Source organism: Parus major, chromosome 3, assembly GCF_001522545.3.
Source record: "Parus major isolate Abel chromosome 3, Parus_major1.1, whole genome shotgun sequence".
Lineage (NCBI taxonomy): Eukaryota > Metazoa > Chordata > Aves > Passeriformes > Paridae > Parus > Parus major.
The window spans coordinates 94406050-94429551 of NC_031770.1; the positions used below are offsets into that span (position 1 = coordinate 94406050).

General features: G+C 37.0%; 1 protein-coding gene across 1 annotated transcript in view; it reads left to right on the top strand.

Annotated features, from left to right (window-relative positions):
- The window catches only part of SNTG2 (syntrophin gamma 2), a 208690-nt gene that overhangs the window by 141939 nt on the left and 43249 nt on the right, over positions 1-23502 (top strand). The window contains exons 11-12 of the mRNA XM_033512933.1: positions 8940-9069; positions 18700-18738. Coding sequence (XP_033368824.1) covers positions 8940-9069; positions 18700-18738 — 169 coding nt within the window. The remainder of the gene's footprint in view (positions 1-8939; positions 9070-18699; positions 18739-23502) is intronic.

A 23502-nucleotide genomic window follows, 5' to 3' on the forward strand; every position in this document is an offset into this window, starting at 1 on the left:
CAGTGTTCTAGAATCTCAAGGATAAACAGAAGAGGATAGAACATTTAAACCTCTGACTTCAGTTATCACCCTAATAATTTAAAGCACTTTCCCTCCTGTGCTGTGCAGTTTACACATTAGATGAAGAAATCCCAAGGGATTCCAATTCCCAAAAGAGTTCCATGTTCATTTTGAGAATTCTTTGAAGTAAAACGCCTTCAGATATTGTACTGTCTCGCTGAGACGGAGCTTATCTTCTTTATAGTTGTCAATATAGTGCTGTGTTTTGGTTTGTGACTAAAGCAATATTAATAGCACACCAGTATTTTGGTTGTTGCCAGTGCTTGCACACCATCAAGGCTTTCCTTTTTTCTTGTTCTGCTCCTACACAGTAAATAGACCCAGGGTAGGCAAGAAGTTGAGAGGAGGTGCAAGCAGCATCAATGACCCGTAGTGACCAAAGGGATATTCTGTGCTGTGTAACGTTTTTGCTCAGGAATAAAAACTGAGCTGAGAGGGCTTGGGGGGAGAGAGCCATTTCTCAGAGACTGACAGGACATCATTCTGCTTGTGAGAGATAGTGAGCAGTTGCCTTTGCATCACTTGTTTTGTTGTTATGTAACCTAGCAAGGCAGACACCCTGGTTCAAGGAGCAGCATGGTGGCTGCGCTCAGGCCACTCGGTCTAAACCTGCACACAACCATCAATGTGATGTATGGCAGAAATGGCGTTTATTGCCGGAGAATTTGACACTTTATAACCTAGGTTCACACTCCCATCAGCTTTCATCACAGCTAGGTGCTATTGGCTAATTACAGGGGTCATTACCATACACTGTAGAGGAGGGGGGTGACTATCATTCCGTTACATCCCGATATCTTCCGACTGCCGGGCCCTAGCTTCTACATTGGGGTTTTTCCCCTCTTCCGTTTTCTTATTAAACTACCTTTATTTGTGTTCATGAGGTTTTTTGTTCTTCATATTCTCTCTGCTATGCCTCTGGAGAGGGCTGGGGGACTGGGCAGTGAGGATGCTTGACTGCTGGCACAAGATCAGCCCATCATAGATACATTTTTCTTGTAAGATTTGAGGAACTTGGTGCTTTCGGTCTTAGTCTTGAAGAGACATTCTCTTGTGATATATTTCACACCCATATATATTTAGTTTATATTCCACTCCTTAATTACTAGTGGGTTTTTATTATTGTTGTATACACTCTGATGGAAGATGAAATAATTCCATAAAGCCAGCACCATCCCATGATACTTTTCTTCCAAAGTGCTCCTTGTTTGTTTTGGTGAACCAACAAAAACAGCTATATGAGCATTAAAGGGATACTGCCTTGAAGTTAATTGTGGATGAGGCATTTCCCATTTTCTTACTAAAGGTGTTTGTTATTTGACTGAGAGACATCAGGCTGCTCTTACTGTGAAATGCATGTATGTATTTTCACTCTTATCCAACTTGTATCCTTTTTTTGCATTTCCCCATGTTCATATATGCAGTGTCCAAAATTTTTCTTCTGTGATTGCTCTCTAAAATAAAATATCTGCTTTGCATTAAATGAAACCTCTGATCAGTCTAGGTAAAAATCCCACTTTCAACCATATCCACGCAACTTTGTTCCCTTTTACGTTGCAGCCATCAGTATAAAGCCCTTGCCATGAGTCCAAATTCATTCCCCTGAACGGATCACAAACCCTTCTGACCAATTTCCTAATTTTGCCATACTCTGAATATTTACTTGGAGCCTACTTGCATACATGGGTTGACAGCATGCCTGTTTTTTTCTGCACTGTGTGAGTCCATGAGTCTGCCTTACTTGTAAGGTTTTGTCTCCTGCATGTTCTTTTTCATAACTGTTTTGTTGCAATGCTCCATTATGTTTTCTCCACTAAGTTACTTCAGTTAGTCTTGCAAAGGTGCTCTGGCATCAGAACAGCCAGGTTATTTTTTAAGTCAGTTGTTGAAGTATTGTAACTGTCATCTATAGTGTCACATACACAGCTGTTTGCCTTCTCTTCAGCTAGATGAACTGTATGAAAAGTCTTTTTCCCTACTTCTTACCTGAATTAAATTCAGAGAGGTCAATACAATTCTTTCTATCAAAGATTACCTATAGTCCATTGGCTTTTGACATAACTTTTTAACTATGCAACACATTATGGCTTTTGAAAGGTTATTAAAGATTGTCTGTCCACTCACAGGAAATGCACACTCTGCTTTCTTCAATCCTTTGTTTTCCTAATGTAAAAAACATATTTTTACCTGTGGAATTCTTGCAGTTGTCTATGGCAGAACTTACCGTACTCTTGTTAGTGTACTCTGATTTTTAAAAATACATAGTATTGTTTAGCCTGTGTATAGTGCCTGTAAATTCAACTACTTTTTGCTGTTCTGATGTGCTAAACTACCATCTACCAGCATGGATATTTCCTCTCATCTGATTTACAGTACTTCCTGATGTTCAGTATTGTTTCATATTTTCAGCATTCTTTTCCTGGTACTGTAAGTACCATACTTACAGTACTTGGAAGAAAAAACCTGTCTCTTGTAAGGTTGGGCAGAGTCAGATATTTTACTAAAGGCCTTCTTTCTGTTTCCTTTATTTTGAAAAGATATAAAATATTACAAAGTATGGCATGTCAGCATTTTGCTCAAAGTTAATATTTTAATTAGAAATGCCTTACAAAGATAGAGTTGTCTGTTAGACTGTAGTACACTTTTAGTGTGCCTTAGATCAAATCTAGGCTAATCTAATCAGATTAGGCTGTAATTTCTTTTGCTGTTAGACTGAGAAGTTTAAATTCTTCTGTACTATGGTTGAGTTTTCCAGTAACCTTTCCAAAAAACAAAGGCATACTTTCAGCATATTTCTGTGTCATGAGATGGCCAAGATCACATATATGTGTTTAATTCATATTCATTGTTCATGTGAAGAGAAAGTAGTTGTCTTTGGCTCTTCATTTCACTTGACTTTTTATTGTATTTTTCACAGGAAGTCTTTAGACTGTAACATAATGACTCAAGAATATTTTTTTCATATATTTTAAATTCTGTTAACACCATGTGTATTAACAGAAACAGTAGAGAATGGGATAGATTATTTTCCTTCCATATAAAGGAATGGCTGAAAATACTGCACACTGGGCATGTTTATCAGTACTACAAAACAAAAGCAAAACAAAAATTCCTCAGAATATTTTAAAGGAAAGATAAGAAACATAGTAGATGTCATTCCTGTTCTCAGTGGAAAATTAAACATTGTATTTACAGAAATCATCTTGAATTAGTGTATTTCACATTGTTGATATGATTGGAGTCTATTTATATATGCAGCATGCTAATTAATTTTTTTAATTCCTTAGAAATTCAGTAAATAGTTTATTTGATTGTCTTTATTATATAGCACTACGGTTTCTATTATTCTAGACTTCTCACCAATCCATCAATGTAACTTTTCTCTGTAAGAAGTCAGGTAATAAAAATGTAGTGATAATCCTATTGCTGTGAATATTCTTAATTGGTAGTTGGCAACAGAAACATTTTTTTCCTGCTGAGAATTAAATTGGTCAATAAATGTGATGTAAGTTTAATAGAAAAATAATATAAACAAGTTTTTCTTACCCAAAGGGGTTTGTGGTTCATATTATATTTTGGGGTGGGGTTTTTTTTGTTTGTTGTTTTTTGTTTTTTTAAGAGAGAAAAGTAAAGACGGTAGTCTTTCAGAAGGTGGAGAGCACAGCTGATGCACTGTAGTCTTTCATTTTTGTTATGGAATTGATATGCAGATAACTATTTTTAGTCCTCACAGCTGATACTCATAGTAATGTATAATAATTTTTATACATTATATTGACTGGAGCTTTGAGTAAAGGTAGAATTGCTGTAACATCTTGAACATTATGAGTTTAGAGGCTGAAGAAAAAAATTATTATTTAGAATATAGAAGACTGAAATAGTGAGTGGAATAAAAGTAATTCAGGCCCAGTAGCTATCAGCCCATGTATCTATGATGCCAGTTATAAAAAAAAACTTAATTAGACTTAAGTGTTATTTTCTGTTTCTTGGTATTCTGACCATTGCAATTACTCCAAAGTATTGTGTATTTTTTTTTTTAATGCGGTCACAGGTTTCTTAACAGATTTTTTTCTGAAGAATGGTATTTTCCATTTATCATTTCAGTAAGTTTACAAAATGCCTTTAATTAGATAAAAAGATCGAGAACTAAGAAATTGAATAAACCATTTTGAAAAACATCTAGGAATTAATTGCATAATCTCACTGAGTTACAAAACCTGAGTGAGCTTCCCCATAGTTTTGACACTTCAGTTAGAAAATATCTGTAGAAGTATAAATGTCTGTATTACTTCAGTTCTTATTTGATTGCTGTAATAAAAATAAAAGTTACAATACTGGAAGCAAAATGTTCACCCAAAAACCACAAACATAAAATGCAGTCCAAGTTTATGTTTAATGCTTTGATCTTCTGAGCTATGAAGTTTCTGTTTATAGTCCAGTTATATGTGCACATTTAAACATTTTGTAAGATATGAGGTTTGTGACATTTACAATACAAAATCCCATTACTTCTAACATGACATTTCAAAGAGATTAAGTAATTCAGATCCTTATTTGAGTTCCTTTATTTTTGGAGAATTTCCACTCCCATCTACCCATAGTCCTTAAAACTTCAGTTTAAGTAGACATTCTAGCAAGAAGGCCATGTAGTACTATAAATAAGCCACAAGAAAATGTTGTAACAAAAGCAATGAAAACTAACTCAAACATCAAAAAATCATACAAACAGGAGGGAATACTGATTCAAGATCTGGAAAGATGCAAAGCTCATCAAATGTGTCTGTCTGTTATCAGTATGGTAGTAAAGATAAAAGAGATGCTGTCAAACCTACATCTAGATTTTTGTAGAAATATCTATATAATAAAATATCTATACAAGTCTAAGAGAGATGGTTTCACATGCCACAGATACTAAAAAATATAAAAATATGCTTTGCTGGAATTCTTAACCTCCAGTAAAGCAAAAATTTAGCTTTTCCCATTTCAGCTGGCACTGAAAATACTTTTTATCTTAGAAATCTTTGGATTTAACACCTCTATAGTAGCAAACTGCTTGCATGGAAAATTTTCCTCAATATTAATTAATAATATTTGTTTAAAGGTGTCAATTTCAAGAAGAGAACCTAAAGTCCACCAATGCTCATCTGTTATTTTGACTGACATACTCACAAAGGTAGTGTTTATTTTATTACAAGAAATTAATGCCTAAATAAAGAAATAAATCAAACTCCAGAAGAGACCAGGAATGCAGATCTGTTCATCATTTCACTATGAAAGTCAGATAGAAAGATACTGAGTATTTCATGCTCCTTAGCAGAAATGCTTGAAGGAAACAATGTTACAGACAGGGAGACAAATGGCAAGGTAAGAAATATGATGGCAGTGCAACACAAATTTCTAGTATTTAGGAAATGAAAATATTCATTTCTTGTCCTAGTTGCAGTAGTCAGTAGCATAACTGCAGTAGTGGAAGATGTAGCAATTTCCTCTGTGTTTTAAAATTATCTTAGGGCCTCAGAAAAAAACCCAAAAACCAAAACAAAACCAAAAAATCCAAACCAGCAAAGAAAATAAAAAGCCTACAGCAACTTTATAGCATCTTGAAACCTTTCAAACTTACTATTTGGTATTAAATGAAAAGCTCCTCCTTGACAGCTAACAGCAATAGTGCTTTGTTGTGTCTTTTTTTCTTCTCTCTGTTTTGAGGAAATGGCAGAAAGAAGTGTATGTAATTTAATCCTGTAGGATTTATTTTCTCGTGGATTCCTGTGCCATCTTGGTGCATGCTTTGATTGTTTAACTTAAAACAAAAGCCTTAGGATTTATTTTGTTAAGCTTTTATTTTTAGTTAGGATATCTGTTTTTACATGTAGCATTCTGTACACTATGGTTTTCAGAACACAGTGTGGTACATGGAACAATATCAATATATTATGGGATCTTCAGAGTGAAATTTTTGTAACTGAAAGCAAAAAACAATCATAGTTTATTAAGTTTCAGGGCAAAAACACTGTGTTACTACCATAGACTTCATGACTGGCATATATAAACTTTGAAAACCCTGCCTGTTTTTTATCTTATGTCATTTACACTGAACTGCTTTCTGGCCCAACCATCTTCCTGCCAAGTCAGCACAGTGGGGACAGCAGTGCCCCATAGGTCTCAGTCTCATGTGCCTGGTAATGTGACCACCACTGGCACATCAGAAGCCTTGAACCAGCCTGAGCTCTGAGAAAAGACATCCTGGTGTCAGTGTGCTGGAGCAAGGAAACAAGCTTCAGAAAGGGCTTTGGGGGATCATGGCAGTCTCCCCTCTGAGCAGGAATCAGCTGAGCACAGGTCTGGTGATGAAGTCCCATATAAGGGACTGTGTTAGCAATAACATAGTCAACAAGGCAAGGGAAATGGTTGTTTCAGCTATTCTCATCTACTTGCATTCCTGAGGGCACACCTGAGATAGCTCCCTCTGTGTCCAGTTTTGGTCCTCCTGTGGGAAAGATTTGTATTTCAAGAAAGTTAGTGAGGAGGCTGGAGTAGAGGATTTGCAGGACCTTTCACACCCTATTTGATTCTGTGCAAAAATTCTGTTAGTGAAGTGTTAGATCTCTAGATGAATATTGAATATTATTAACTGTCTGTAATTGATTGCCATGTTTTAATAAGATAAAGAACAGGGGTTTTAGTGTAATTCACTCTATCACCAGCATCATGTTTCAAATGATAAAATATTTGGTAATTTTTATAATAAAATTTATTTTTTTTTTAAATTTTGATTGCCTGTTTTGGTTGCATCAGTTGTTAGCCAAGGAGTTCCCTTCTGTGATCTTTCATCAGCCACTTAGGTAACTTCCTGCCACTGGGATAAGGCATTCAAGTCTTTGTGTGTCTGCTGAAGCTGAGTTACTATCTAGACATCCCGTGGTTCCATGGAGCACATACTGTTGCTTGCCTCTCTTGAATGCTCTGGACAGTCTTCTTGCTGTGTAAGGATCCTAGCATCTTAGCTTTGATATTTTAATGGGGTATCTAAGCTGGGCACTGGGAATGGTTCTCCTCACAGAATTAAATTAGGTCTGCTTCCAGGCAATGTGTATCAATGCATAAGGGCTGACAGATTCTCACTGTCTCAGTGAGATGTTGAAGTGATCATACCATAAGTTACAGCACTGTTGTGATCTTTGTTAGAACCCTAGGTAAAAAGAACAATATGCTTGGGAGGTGATTATTTTACTCAGTTTACTTGAAGGCAATAAAAGGATTTTATTTTATCTTTTCTTTCTTTCTGAAGAGGTGAAAGATATTACTGAAATGAAAATGACACAGAACTGTGCCATTGCCATCAAATTTTAGTAGTTACTGTGATTATTCAGTCATGAAACAAAAACAGGCAATCAGCTGATACATATCTAAGTCTCCAGGCCAAGCATCTTAATTTTTGAAAACAGCAGATATAATGCTTTACAACTCCTTGAAAAGCAAAGCAGCTCATACTTATCTATTCAGATACTTTGTCTTATTGTGTATGATGGGTAGTTTATATTACCTACTCTGGCAAGTATGCAGAGTTCAGTATTCATGTTCACCATCAAACTCCCTATAAATGGCAAAGGTTAGGTTAATAACTTTTTTGGTAAATCAGGAATGAATAACTGCCCATTAATGGCAGTAAATATGTAATTTTCAATGTTGACATATCATCAATTAAGCAGTAGAGGTCTTCACCTTACATCAGAGAACCCCAGGAAGATTCAGCAACTTCATAGAGCAGTATTCTGATTCAGTAGTTGGCTTTCTTCTAGGTTGGTACCAAAAATTGAGCAATATAGCATATAAGTATAAATACATAATTTACAAATGTAGAAGGTAGCAGTGATACTGTCTCTATTATATACAAAACAAACTTATGCACAATCACTGAGATAATTATAATTGTTCTTTCACAATAGTATATAACTAAAATCTAATTCTCCTGGCTATCATAGGCATTTAAATAATCTGGATATATTTCTCAAGTTTAGTTACTGCAAGTATTATATGTCACTTTTTTAAAATTTAGATCAGTGTACTTTTGTACTTCTACTTAATGAGATTTTTTTTTGTTCCTATTGGAAAATCTTAAATTAAAAAAGCATATCCCACCAGCATTCAAATGCAAGGGATTTCAGAGGTACATACACAGTGCCTAATTTACTGCAGATAGTAAGGAAAGGAAAGCATTGGCATTTGCAGAATAAAGTTGCTATAAACACATAAAAGTTGATTAAAAGTTATAAAGTGCAATTGGACAGACATTAGCCTGTGCCAGTGGTGTTTTGAGAAGGCTAAGGAAAATTTTTGAAGAAATTTCAAAGAATATTTTTCAAAGTCTTATGATATAAAAGTCCTTGAAGTAAGCATTACTTTGAATGTTACATAGGAAAGTTTAGGAATCCAACAAATGAAAGCTAGGGAAGACAGTGCTTTGAATCTTCATACATTCCTAGTAAATGAAGTCAAAATTCAATTAATAAAATTGGCATTTTAGTTTAAAAAAACACTATTTGTTTGTTTGTTTGTTTGGTTTGTTTTTTTCAAAAAGATCCAATGCATATTTCCTGAATACACTACCTTAAGTTTAGTAATTATGAACATATGTATACCCAGGAGAAGTAGATGATCATCGGCACATGTATATATTGGTACAGAGAAAATACTTACTATATCTGTTGCTCTTGGTACTGCCCTATTATCCTTGGTATTCTTGCCTTTCAGTTGATTGGCAAATTAAACACTCAGGAGTTTGTCAAAAGGCATAAATATCACTTGAACACTGATAAATATTGGGCAGTTTCAGAAAACTGATATATCTTCCTTTACGGATATATTTCTTCTTACTGCAGATCTAATGCATTTGAAGTGCTGGCACTCGATGGAGTTAGTACTGGGATACTTCAGTTTTATACAGCCCAGGAGAGTGCCGACTGGCTGAGAGCAATGTCAACTAACATCAGTGATTTGACACTTCAAAATGTATGTTACTTTCTGCATATTTTCTTGTTTATGCTATTGTAAAATTATTTCTAGTTTTCAAAGGGTAAGAAACAATTCACCTTTAAGAATAACATATAAAATGCTTGTGTATGGGGTGGAAAAGGAGAAAGGAAAAAGCAGAGAGAAGTTGCCTGATCAAAAGTATCAATAAGTTTTCAAGGCTTGCAGTATTAGCAAAGAACAGAAACCAGTAGAAACTCAGATTATGTTTATTATTTTAAAGATGTTTATGGCAAAATATTTATCCATATTGGTAATTTCACAGAGCTTTCAATGTGACCTAGTATTTCATTTTCACATTTTTGTAGTTAAACTGTGCTTGAAATTACCACTTGTTGATTTTGAAACAAGCATGTGAAGCATGTGAAAATTCTTCTCATAGTGAAGTATGATTTGCTGAGGCTTACTGGAGACAGTAATTTGACATCTCTAAATTACCTAAGAGTTGATTTATTTAAGGTCAGATTACTCCATTTGATGTCCTAGAAGTATAAAGATGCTTATACTATTTTAAATTACTCTTCTAAATTAATAAGTAACAACTGCCTTTGCAAGCACAAGTATTGCAAGTATTAACTAATCCCCAGAGAAACAGAAAATTACTATTTGGATAGCACATTTATTATGCCAACAAAGAGCTAAAAATATTTATAATTACAGAATTAACCATAAAGCTAAATAGGGAACTCAATAATCTACAATAATGAAAATATATTTGTCTTTAAGAAATGATAAAATTTAGTGATAAAAACACAATAAGAAAAGAAAGAATTGCCTGTGCAGGTTTTAATCTTTTTTTTTCTCTACATGTGTAAAGTATGTAACTTCTTTCGTAAATTATGATTTAGTAGCCTTTTATTTGTGCTTTATACTGTAAACAAACTGTTGCTTAGGTCTCCAGATTATAATGTGTAGAATTTGTATTAGATTTCAACATAAATCTTCAAGTCTGTTGGTTAAAACAGACTTAATATTTAATTTGTTTTCTTAGTCTTCAAAAAAAACATGAATCACATTTGATCATAATAGTTCATTTATTCTGTTAATTCTTTTAAAATATTCAATTGCTTAAGCAATCTCTTTGTCAAAAGACATTTTTCTTATGATGCATTCTTTTTAAATACTAGTTGGTGACTCACATAATGTACAGGGTATTATTATTAGATAATTCTAAGAAAGTGTATGGTAATATTTCTAGAGCAATTCCAATTCATAGTTACTAAGCTTTTTTTTTTTTTTTCTTTCTAGAGAAATTAACTGAATAAAAGCCACTCCAAGGATATAAGTGAATAAAAATAAAAATAAATGCAAGCAGCTTTTGTTAGTCATAGGGTACTAGTCTGTTTTTTTCAAAGGACTGTGTGCAGTAACTGTGTTCTGACACAGTATCTTCATTGTGCTGCAACCTGTTGGCAGCAATATTTTTTTATAAACTGAGTACTTAGTCTTCTCCATTATCTATTAATAGTGAATTCTGTCAACAAAATAGTCTATCTGGTGTTCCTGTAACTGGCTGTTCCCAGGAAGGGCTTGAGAACCAAGTCATGATGGATGTCCATGTTTTGTGTTCTTAGTGAGTTACAAATTAAACTCTATGCAGGTCATATAAGAAGCATGTTAACCTTTTTGCTTAGACAGTAGCTTTAGAGGTTTTGTCAGGCGTGCAGCCTGTGGTACAACTGGAAAGGTCTGACCAGAGCATTTATTTAATTACTGATCGTCAAAAGGGGAGATGGAGTCAGTGAGAATCCCTTTTGTTGCAAACGACTTTTAAGGTGAGGATTGAGAGGCTGGAGTGTAGCAGAAGTCTGGAAAACTCTGTGATTCTGGGCAACCAAAAAACATAGACCATCATCCACACTTAGGACATCTGTGTGCTTAGGACAGGGCCTTTCAGTTAGGCTTCTTGGAAGTCCGTTTGGAATCCTTTTTATTACCTTGGTTTTATAATTTCAAAAAGTGATTATTTTCTTATCATACCTCTGACACTGACATTAGGGAATGAATATGTAATTCCTTCAGAGCTTCTTCGTGTTTCTGCACTTCTCTACTTCTGTAGAGCATCTCCCCATTCTCCAGGACTGGAGAAAATCACTACTCATTCAGAAATTGTTTCAGAGTTCCTTATCTGGTTATGGTTTATTTCCATGAGTACTTTCTGATTCAAAGTTCAGTTGCTTCTTAAAATAGTTAAACTATTGATTTCTTATTCTGTCCCATGCCATCATCTCAGTTTGGAAATTAATTACTAGATACATGATCACAATGAACTTTTTTACTAACACTTTTGGCATAATACCAGCATCCTTACCTGAGCTATTACTGGGTATTGAAGCAATTATTTTAACCATTATTCATGTTTTACTTCCACACATTTTTATATTTTAGTTTGCTGATACTTGTGTCATTACTTTAGCAACTTTTCTCACACCTTAGTCATTCTAACTTAAACTGGACCTATTTGTGTTAGTCTTACATACATTTTTTGCCCTACATGTTTGCATTACATTTTAATAATTTCTTTCAGCATTTTAATTCTTAAAGTGTTCCTTATAGGGATTAATTGTTTTCGTACAGGGCACCCAATCTATCCTGTATCACTTTACCCTAATATACTTGTTTGTTTTTTTTTTATTTTACCCAAATATAGTCATGTTCAGCAGCTCTTCATCAGATCTGCTGATGCCAGGAGACAGTCCTAGTGTAGGTAGTGCAAAAATAGCTCTGCCACAATGTGACACTTCTGCTAATGTCAGACTACTCTTTTGAAGTACTGAAACATCTAACTTTTGTACAAAGGCAAGCTCTCTGGGGATGAAGTGTATAGGAGGAGCTATCTTTCAGCAGTGGAGAAGTGGGAAGTTGTCACTGCATAGGAGTGCTGCCCCTGTATGTTAGCATATTTAGAGAGTGTTGCTTGGTAGATGAGAGATAATGATTCTGGTACCAGCCTGGGCTTAGTTCTTAGATGACAGAGGAGCACAGGGAATGCTTCAATGTGGAGAAAAATGTAAGGGTGTCTTTTCAGCCCTCATTGCTGATACGTTTTACATACTTAGCTCAGAGAATCTCCTAGTTACAGTCAGCTTTACAAGCAAGATGCATTCACTTATTTCTGAGGACCCTTGCCCCAAATGATTAATCTCTCTGTATTCTGTTTTTTCACATATTTTTCTACCAGCATGAAACTACTCTATCATCTTCCTTTGTGATTCAATCCTCATTTTCATTGTTTTCAAAGCTTTTTTCATTTACCTTTGGCAGAAATAAATACAGGTGAATCAGCACCTCAAATTTATTTCTTCATACACCTCTTTTCTTGCAGAAGGAAAAAGTTGAAGAAACTGGAGGAAAAAGGGTAACAGAAACTGGCAGTGAGTCTTGCATAATGAAACAAGAAGCATAGGAAACAAGTTAATCTGTATGTGCTTCTTACTGCTCTTGTGCTTAATTTCTTGAGCTAAAGGATTCTTTGTAGGCTGAGGTGACAATGCTGTAATGGCTGTGGTTTTTTAGGAGAAGGTGTTCGGGATAATTTATATTTTTCTCTCTGTTTTTCACCATTCGGATTGACAGCTATTAGATATATGCAGATTTTCTCATGGATCATAATTATTTTCTTTGAAATCTAGCACTGAACATAACTTTAGTCATAATCAGTAGAAGCACCTAAAGGTAATGCTGTCAGTTCATTTACATTATAGAGATTTTCTTATATTTAAAACTTTCTCAAGGTTTTGTAGATTTTTCCCAATATAATCTAATGGTGTTACTTTTTTTTAAAAAAATAGCAAATAAATTAGTAGGTCATAAGCAGATCATAGAACAAGTTATGATGCATTTGTTCTACTTTAAACATTATTTATGATTTTTTATAAATCATTGCAGCTGTTTTATTGGAGGATGGTAGAAACTTAAAATTTGGCATTAAAGTAGGGTTATTAATCCAGATTACATTTATGCCCATGACAGCTTTTTTAATTGTATATGTCATAGTCTGTAAACCTTTTTTATTTCTTCATGTAAACACATATCTGGGTGATACTCTGTACTGCAGTTGTGTGAAATTTCTGTTGTAATAGGAAGAGACTTCTGAAATATAAGTTTTAAACATACATTAAAAAAAGGAAAAGAAGATTGAGACAGACTTGCTTTTACACAGCAGCAGAATGTGGGGTACATGTAGATGGAAGTGAAGTTCTTGTGTGTAAGAAGCAGTATACAAATTTTACTGCCTCAGTGATAATACAAACAATTCTATTCCCAGGATCAGAACATATACTATTTTTTCACTGCTGATTTTTGTTGTTTTAAATGCAAAATTTTCAGTTGAAAGTACCAAGTACCACAATTCGAACTGTAGAAGTTGTAAAGGGAAGTCAGTAAGGATAAGATCCACATCCCCTAAACTCAGCCAGGCAGTCACATAGGATACTAATATAGCTAGGAAAAAAATAGGTTCCTGTCAGGATTCTTCACTTGCACTGTTTTCTTGAAAGAGTATAAAGGTATATTATATGTGAGATAAATCCCAACCTGGGAGGTATTTAGATTTACGTAAGTGGTTCTGAAATATTTCAGTTCCTGCCCCATATGCATCCATTTAGAAGAGAATATAGGAATTAAAATTTTCTTAATAGTTCCTTTCCAAGTTGCCTGCAGTCTTTACAGACCCAGGTTTTCTGGTTTAGCTCCCCCGCTGTGTCCAGCTCACATTTCTACGCTGCAGTGCTGAGTACTGCTCATGTGCTGCCAGCAAGGTAAATTTAGCACATTTGTGTTCCTGTCTGTCTTCACCAGCTGTGGAGACATGTGAAGGGTACGTGTGGTGCCAGATGAAGTGAAGAGTTCATACTTCTCAGCCCCATGACACTGGGATATAGATATAATATGCTATAGAAGCAGATCTTTTCCTGTCCCCACTGCTACATCAGGGCTGCAGATGTCCTGCTTTGAACAGGGAATGAATTGTCTGTGCAGTGAACAGCTGCTGAGTCCAAAGCATTCTTCCCTATTATCCTTACCAATGGAAAACTGAGCTGGTGATGAGGATGCTCTTCACAATATTCTACCCACTTGGTGCAGGAAACCTGCATGGCCAGTCTGGCACACTTTTTTCCAGGCACATCTGAACCCATTTACTTGCTCTGGTTTGTGCTATAATAATCTTCTTGTTAAGTATGGTTTTGGATACTTGAGAGAAAATTGTATTTTCTGTGCGTATAACATGGCTTTTGTATAGTTACTTTGTGTATGTATTTGTGTCTGAGGCACAGGAGGAAGGTTGGACCTGATGATGGGCAGGGTGTATCAGCATTTCTACTGACATTGAAGTATTCCAGGTGTCATTTCATTATGTCCTGCACTATTGCTCTAGCAGGATTAAACCCACCACCAAATCGGACTGGTGACTGCTTCCTTCTGCAACACTGGGCATGTCAGCAATTTGTTTTAATCAAATTACAGAGTGAGGTTCTTGAGTTCCAGCTAGTTTTTACTGATGGGGTCCTGTGGGCACCAAGAAGCTCAGTCACCTCCAGGCCATCTCCAGCACAGTGAAGACCTGCAGTTGTGCCAGGCTGACAAAGGCACACCATTGTGCATGACCTGCCAGGAGCCTTGCTGGTACCCCTCCGTCTGCTCAGCAGCTGAATTTCAGTTCCATCCTCATCATTGTTCCCTGCCTGTGCTACGCTGTGGGTGCCAACATCTGCAGCCTGTGACCTGCAGCTGTTGTGATAGTCCCTTCTCCTCCTCTAGGGTGGCAGGGAGCTAGCAGGGCCACTGTAAGAGCCTGGCAGGATCTCCCAACCCACAGTCCAGGGTGACAGACAGGCCTGGCAGATGCCCCAGGCCCCCAGCAGCTTGGTCACCTCTACCGCAGACCTTTAGTCATTCCCAGCTGTCTGACCCCCCAGCACACCTGCACCATTTATCGGCACAGTTCAGTTCCAAAGGGCTGTAAAAATGAGCATGTGAGGAAGAAGAAACCCTGATGGCCATGATGGGTTAGGACTTACTTCAGCCCTGAGCATTGCTATCACCCTTTGTCCATACAGTCAAGATTCCTGTTGTCATCCTACTCCACCACATTGCCTTTTGTCCTAAGGTTATTTTGTTTATGATCATAGATACTTCACTCTGTAGAGAACAATGGCTTGTAATTAGGTGCAAGTGTGTGCATGTATGTGTGTGTATAAATCCTGACACATCCTGAGGCCTGTGTCATTACCATGAAGTCATTAACATGAAGTCTGTTGGCCCATACAGGTGTGCTGGGTCTGGCTGGGGTGGGGGTAGCTTTCTTCTTAGCATCTGGTGCTGTGTTTTGTATTTGTGGCTAAAACAGCATTAGTAAAACACCAGTGTTTTGATTGGTGCTGAACAGTGCTTACACAGGGTGAATGCTTTGACATTTTCTCACTCTGACACACCCCACCCACCTCAGCAAAGGATGCAACAAGGAATTAGGAAGGGATACGAATGGGACATCTGACCAAAAGTGGGCAAAGAAATATTCCACACCACTGTGCTCCACAATTGAAATTACATAGTGGAGAAAGGAGGTGTGGGTTTGTCTTCTAAGTTGCTTGGAGCCTGGTTGTGGGAGTCTGTAGTGGTTTGGGTTTGCCAATTTGAGTTTTCCAGCCAATGCACCAAATAATGTGGTGGGTTTAGCGCTGGCTAAAATCACCAGTACACCTACTAGAAGTATGTACTCATTTCTTGCTGTGAGATATGAATTAGGAGGAGGGTAAAGCAGGATCAAAATTTAAAAGGTATAGAGAAAACTTTATTAACAGAACTAAAATAATAATAAAAATCAGAATAGAACCTTCTGAACACTTCTCCTCCCCTTCCCATGATCTCTTTTCCTTCCCTCTGACAATGTAGAGATAAAACCTGGGATTTTCAATCAGTTACCGCCTCTACAATAGTCTTTCATCAGCTCTTGTAGGGAGAGGAGTTTCTCTCGCCATGCCATGGAGACTTCTCCACAGAAGAACACAAGAAACGCTTCTCTTGTGGCTTCAGTGTCACAATGAATCAGCCGCTCAGGAAAGGAAAATCTGTTCAGAGTGTAAAAGTTCCTCCTAAGCCTTGCAGCTTTCCCAAAGCTGCTTTCATGGGCCATGTCAGCTATGGGGTATTAAGAATGAGCTGTTCTAGCATAAAAAACCCAAAAGTTCTCTTCTTTTATCTTTGGAATCTTCTTCTTCTATCTTCTTCTTATCCCTGGGGCAGAGTTTCTCTTCTCTCTCTGTTCAAGCTTCTCATTAGATTACAGCTTTTTAGCATGCACATACTCCAGCACAAGTGCCCTTTCCTCATGGGCTGCAGGTGAATGCTGCATCCCCCCATGTCTTTAATGAATTACAGGTAAAAAATGAAGTGTGATATGTCAAAAATATATCTTCACCATAGCCTTACAAAGAGAATTTCAGCCCAAGACCAAGGCATCTCCTCAATCCCCTCCTGACTAGAATTTGACTCCTTTACTGACCTCAGTGTCCCATGTTTTTTTCCTTACGTGTCTTCACCCTTTCCTTTTCCTGATTTGGGAGAGAATTGGTGTTCGTAGGTTCATTTGTTCTCAAGCTTTATCAATTGAAACAGTTTTTACACAGTTCTGCAGCACTGAAAGGTTGATCTCACCCAGGCTATGCATCAGGGAGTTCACTTGCTGTGTCTGTTGCTGCTGGTCACGCAGTCTCTGCCGACACCTTGCAAGGCATTCCGGCTGCCAGATCCACTCAGCGCTTTTCTTTATGTGGAGCGCCAAAAACAAGGAAAGCTGCTGCTGCCATTTCTGTCCTTCTGTCCGCAGCATGGCTGGCTAAAAGCAGCTAAACAAAGTTCATTGTGAGCCATGCCAAAGCAGCCACGGCCACTTGCCGCTGGCCTGGTTGTGCTGATTTCAGCCATGCAGTCCCAGCCACGTGGCTGCTCCCAGTATGAAATGGCAGTGGCCACTCCTGGCCCCTGGCCGCTCCTGGCCTCAGGGCCATCCCCAGTGCTGACCACAGGGCCGCTCGTGCCGTTGGTCCTGGCCACATGGCTGTTCCCAGTGCAAATACAGCCCTGGGTGGCATGGGCTAGCAGTGTCGCTGGAAAAAAACCTGAGGGCTCTGCTAGGAAGGAGCCTGGCCCCACTGGGAAGTGAGCCCAGCCACCCAGTGGGACAGGACCCAGTGGACTCCCCAGTGAGGGGCTCAGCAGCCCACTCACCACCCCTCAGGGGGCCGAAAATCTTGGCTGGGCCGCATGGGGCTGATCCAACCAGTGCCCTCTTCAAAAGCTGGAAGCCAAGAGAGGTTTCCCAGGCTTGCCCATCTTTAAAATGTGAATCTCACAGAGGTGGACACAGCTTCTAAATCATTCAGTAGGTTGTCAATTCTCAGAGCTAGCCAACTATTGGTTTTTGGTAGGCACAGAAGAAGCTCTTAGCAGCCCCTTCCAGAAAAATCATTTTTGTGGGTGGCTTCTTCCCTCCTCACCAAATGTCAATTAGTGCAAATCCACCACAGAGGCAGAGAGTAATTGAATTTATATCATTTGCATTTTTCTTGTTTCTTTCACTTAAGCTCTGTTTACTTGACTCAGAAGTTTTCTTGCTTTTCCTACTCTCACCCTTCCTGCTGGTAAGGGAGGATGGAGTGAGCACCTGTGCGGGTGCTCAGCTGGCAGAGTCAGCCCACCACAACAGTCAATGGCATCACCATATTAACTGAGTTACATCCACAGATTTGATCTTACAAGCAATAACCCTGGATTTCTTCTGCTCATTTCCAATGACAATTGTAGTTTTCCCTGTGCATAGGTGTAGGATTTTGGTCTTCCATCACAAGCCTTTTGTTTCTAATAAAATGGGCTTTTTGACAGCATGGTCCTTTGGAAGTATTCATCAACTCCAGGATAGTTTTCAGCTTACTCCTAGCGTGTAGGGAATGTGGTTTTCCATGCTAATATATTTCTTTCTAAATTCTTATCTGTACCTAATAAAATCACACCCTAGAAAATGTTACACTTTAAAGAAGTATTTGTGTACTATATATGTCAGTATTTGTCCACCACTTATCTGTACAAACTATGACTGCCAGAGAAAAGTCAAAATGATTGAAACTCTATCTAAACAAAGAGGAAAAACTTTGTCTTGAAGAGTAAACTAAGAGGAAAGCCCATTCAATTTTCATTTCAGCTTTAAATACATCTTATACTCCATGGTCATCATTTCACAAGAGCTTAATTACAGACCTCATTCAAGAATCCGCTTAAGCAATTGTTTAACTGAGACCTAAGTGAGATGTCTACAGTACAATATAGTATTTTCACTCAGACTGGCAAAGTAAAATTCATAAATGCAAATCTTTATGAGGTATTTAAGGCAAACTCTGATAAAAGACTTTTGTCTTTCAAGTCCTTGGTTTTGCAAATACACTATAATAATAAAAATCTAGTATTTAGGCACTGAATGATAAAATTTCTTACAAATATAATTTGGAAGTATTAATATATTATTCAGTAACTAAGTCAATCAGTGTTAATTGCATCACAGAAACTTTTCAGCGTACTAATAGCTCTTTGTGTTCTTCCATCTCTCTTTCATAGATGAAGATGGCAAATAAATGCTGTTCTCCCTCTGACCAGGTAAGATTTCCATTATATTATCCAATTTTTTTAATTTGTATGATTACATTGTTGGAAAATTTGTCGAGCTTGCATATACACATCTAGTCAGTTTTAAAACTGACTGGTTTTAAAACTGACTGCAAGATTGGTGATGGGAAAGCAAAGACCCTCCCACTGTAAGTAAAGATCAGGTTTGTGACCACTTCAGGAACCTGAACATGCTTAAGTCTATGGGACCTGTTGAAATGCATCCTAAAGTCCTGAGATAATTGGCTGATGTAGTTGCCAGGCCACTCTCCATGATGTTTGGAAAGTCACAGAAGTCAGGGGAAGCCCCTGGTGAGAAGCAGAAAGGTAGAAAGGAAACATTGCACCCGTTTTTAAAACGGCTAAAACGGAGGAACCCAGTATCTACCAACCTGTGAGCCTCATCCATGTTCTCGGAAAGTCATGGAAGAGATCCCCCTAGAAGTTGTGATAAAGCACTTGACGGGCAGGGAGGACTTGGGGAACAGAAAGCCAGCTGTGTCCTGGGCTGCATCAGAAGTAGAGTGGCCAGCAGGTCAGGTCAAGTGATTCTGCCTTTCTGCTCTGTTCTTGTAAGACCTCACTACCACTGCATCCAGCCCTGGGGCTCCTAAAATAAGAAGGAAATGGACCAACTCTAACAGATCCAGAGGAGGGCCTCAAAGACAGTCAGAAGGATGGAACACCTCTGAGGAGAGACTGGGGAAGCTGTGGCTGTTCAACCTGAAGAATAAGTTTCAGGGTGACCTTATTGCAGCCTTTCAGTATCTAAAGGTGGCCTATAAGAATGACTGGTCCAAACTTTTAGCAGAACATATTGTGATAGGACAAGAGGTACTGATTTTAAACTGAAAGAGTGTTGATTTAGCCATAAAGATGAAGTTTTTCTTACATGAAGGATGGTAAAACACTGGGAAAGGTTTTCCAGAGAGGTGGTGCATGCCTCATCCCTGGAAACATTCAAGGTCAAGTTAGTGGAGCTCTGAGCAATCTGATCTAGTTGAAGATGTGCCTGCTTTTTGCAGTGGGGTTGACCTCTGTTACATTTAAAGCTCCCTTCCAACCCAAACTGTTCTATAATTCTGTGATTTAAGTACTCTCTTTGCTATGGCTTTTAATTATTAATAAACCAATATGAAAAACATGTGACTATGAGTGCCAGGGGAAAAAATATTTGATTTGGATACCTTTGTTGTATGAACTGTCTACTGCAAGTACTTTAGTAACTGTTCAGACCTTTTACTTATCAGTTTGGGCACACATAAGAAGTTCAGTTGAAAAAAGGACTTACCCTCACTTTTCAGAAATTTTGGGGACAGTCATACAAGTATGTAGATACCACTAGATAAATAATTTGATCTCCTAAGTGAACAGGCTAGTCTCCATAAACTGCCTAAATAATCAGTGCAGAAACTTATTCTGTTCCAGAGAGCTGTTCACATGTGAAGCTTGGTAACAGTGCTTTAAATCATCCTTTAGAGGAGCCACTTTTACTATCTTGACTTGCCTCAGTCTACCACCTAAAGTAGGTGCCTAAAGTTAGGTGGGACAAAGCTATCCCACTTTTTCCATTCCAAGTATAAAAAGGAGAACAATTAGGACCTTAATTTCAGAAGTGGAAAATTCAAGGTACAGCTTAAATTTTGAAGCAACAGACATTGCATTGTTCTCCAAACAGTTTGGACAACAACAAACATTGGATTGTTCTCTGCCAAAAAGTGAGAAAAAAAAAGTTTGTAATGAATTTGGGCAGATCAAGTAAACAAAACTAGAAAACATAAAAATATTAAAGAAGCAATTGTGAACAATTCAGACTTCATATGTCTTGTGAAAATTTGCTTTAAAAGCAATCAAAATGTGAATTCTTGGGTATATATATCACAAAGACATCATATAAAACTTGTCAATGAAAACTGAAAACAGAAGAGGACTAGTTCTGCCCTAGATTAATGGAGCCTATTAGAGACAGTTGTGTAATATTTATAAAGACCTGAATAGTTCTTATTCAGGCATTTGATTTAAAATTTAGAGAAAGGATAACCTTAAGAGATTGAAGGTCACTTGAACTGCCTTGAAATAAAACTGGTGATAGCTGCAAATTTTTCTTTCCTTTTGAGCATGGATATTTCCTGAAGAATTAAAAAGATCCTTAGAGTTTCATTACTGTGTTGCCTGTGGTGAGTTTTCTTCATCGCTTTTAGAGTCCAACTTAACCTTTCATAAAGGGAGGAGGTTAGATGTGGATAGGTTTCATTCAGATTCTGTTTTTCACAGGCCATTAACAAACTAGAATTCAGGGTTATCGAGAATGTAAAACATTACTTCGTTAAACCTTGCTTTCCTCTTTGTTTTTGATATTACCTCCGACTGGTTTTACTGCAAACTGAATCTCCAGAACATAATGAATTTGATATGCATTTAAATAAAGAATATGGGAAAGGACTAAGGTACTGGTTCTTGGGTTTAAACCAGCTTTATTTATGGGTCTCTTTGCCAAAAGATGTCACACAAACATAGTATGATGTTTGGCCTGTGCAAGGCTGTAATTTAGACTTTGGGAGTTATTGTGGATCCCTTCCAACTCAGAATATTCTGTGGTTCTCTGATTCTATGATTTTTTGCTGTGTCTGTGACCCAAAGTTAGAGGTATTAGGCAAGGTAGTAGAAGTTGTAGTTGTTATTGATCTATTTATACTGTTCAAATAAACAGTACCAGGTCATGAAGTTAATTGGTTCAGCTACTTCCACACTTTTAAATTCCTTTTTCCCAACAAAGCAAGGTGTTTGCATTTGAACTGCCTGTTGGAATTTTTTTCCGCCAAAGCTGAAATCCCAGACTGTCTGTGAAAATTGTTGGCCAAGTTCTAGGTATACCAAGACTTGCCATGATAGTTACTCCAAGTCAAAGACTACAAGATTTTAAGAAATATTCAGGGATTACACAAATTCAAAAGGCACAAATAAGTAGCACTTCTGAAGCTCTGGTTCTAAGTGTCTATTTAACGTGTGTCAATGATGAAGCACACAGCATCTAAGCATCATAACTTCTGATTTTGCTTGATATAATTTATTATAATTCTCCAGAGATTTGAAAGCACTCGGTTCTTGGTTAGATTTGGGACTCAATTTTCCAAAAATACTGACTACTGGATTGATTTTTATTTTTTATTAATGCAAATTAAACCATTCTCTCTCTGCACAACTAAAAATACTTGCAATGTTTTTTGGTTTGTTTGCTGAATAGTTTCTTATGTTTTTAAGAGTCAAGCTTTTATCATGATTATTTCAGGGGTTTTGTGTCTGCCAGATGGCATATCTAAACATTAGGAAAGAGCAAAAATTATGGTTGCTAATTGAATAAAGAAGGAGAAGTTGGACAATTAAGGACAAGTCTATTTGACTTCAATCCCTGTAAAGAAATATGAAATAAATAAACAAAATACCTGTGTGGAGCAGAAATATGACAAATGATTGCCCTGAAGGATTTGTCAATAACAAATAGTGACAATCAATCTAATTTTCTTTTGTATATATCCTGTAGATCTGTGACAGGAGGTTGCTGTCTTGATTCCACAAAGGTTTTTGACAACTTCTGACCTTTAAATATTTTTTAAAAGTATTATACCTGCTTGTATAGATTTCAGTTGCACAGATTTTGTTGGTATAGATGATTCACTTTCAAAATGAAATGAAATTAAATGAAATTTTCAGAAATGCTAAAGAGGTCTGATCTGGATCCAGTTCCCTTAAGTTTTTCAGAAGCCTTTTTTCTATTCTGGTTTGATAATTATAAGATCATAATTCTAAATAAGAAACTTGTCAAATATGAAGGGTTTTCTCATTGTTCCTCATAGCAGAACTGCTAATGCAGGCATGCCATCAACATGTTTGCCTGGCTTCATCCTGCATACAAGAAACCCTGTACCTTTCTTGAAAGACCATTTTTTGTTCCTTTCTCTTCCTCTTTTTTTTTTTTTCTCAAAACAGAGAAAAATATTTTTAAAAATATAACATATAGCAATAAAATTACTTTATTTTAATAGTTAGTCTGGAAAAGTTAGGTTCTTGAAGACTATCATTTTACGGCTTACACTTCTTGAAAGGCAGAAGGACTAAATTTCTTTAAGCATAAAGAGACCAAATAAATATAGAATGGAGATCTTCTTTAGTAATTTCTTTTACTTTATTTATATGGGATGACAGTTTTTCATTTCCTAATGAAATTGCCTTGATTTGCTTCAGAGACTTTTTTTGTCACCTCAGATCATAAATTGAAAAAATGTACTATAACAGAAGTACCACTTAAAAACACTAAATGTTTTAACCTCTAGTCAGCTAATATGCAGTGCTGTGAGGTAAATATGCTCCATGAGATAAACAACTATAATTTGAAATGGTTTTGTCTTTATTTTTCCACTTGTTGATACTGTTGTAATATTGCTAAAATACAAAGCAGGCCTATAATAAAAATAAACAAACAAACAAATAAATGAGTTGTGAAGGATGTGAGTTTTCCATTTTTCATCAGTTGGATTAGTTCCTGCTGCATAAATAATGTTCCTGATCTGCTATAAGAAGGCATAACCATTAAAGCAACTTACTGGTGGTAGCTGTCTTCAAGACAGAGTTTTCTGCTTTGGATCCTGACTTGAACAAGAAGGCTGTAGTGAGTAAAGGTGAGAGACATCAGGTCGAATTTACCAGCCTTCTTGTTAAAACAAGCAAGCAAAGAGTAAAAATCATTATTGCTACCCA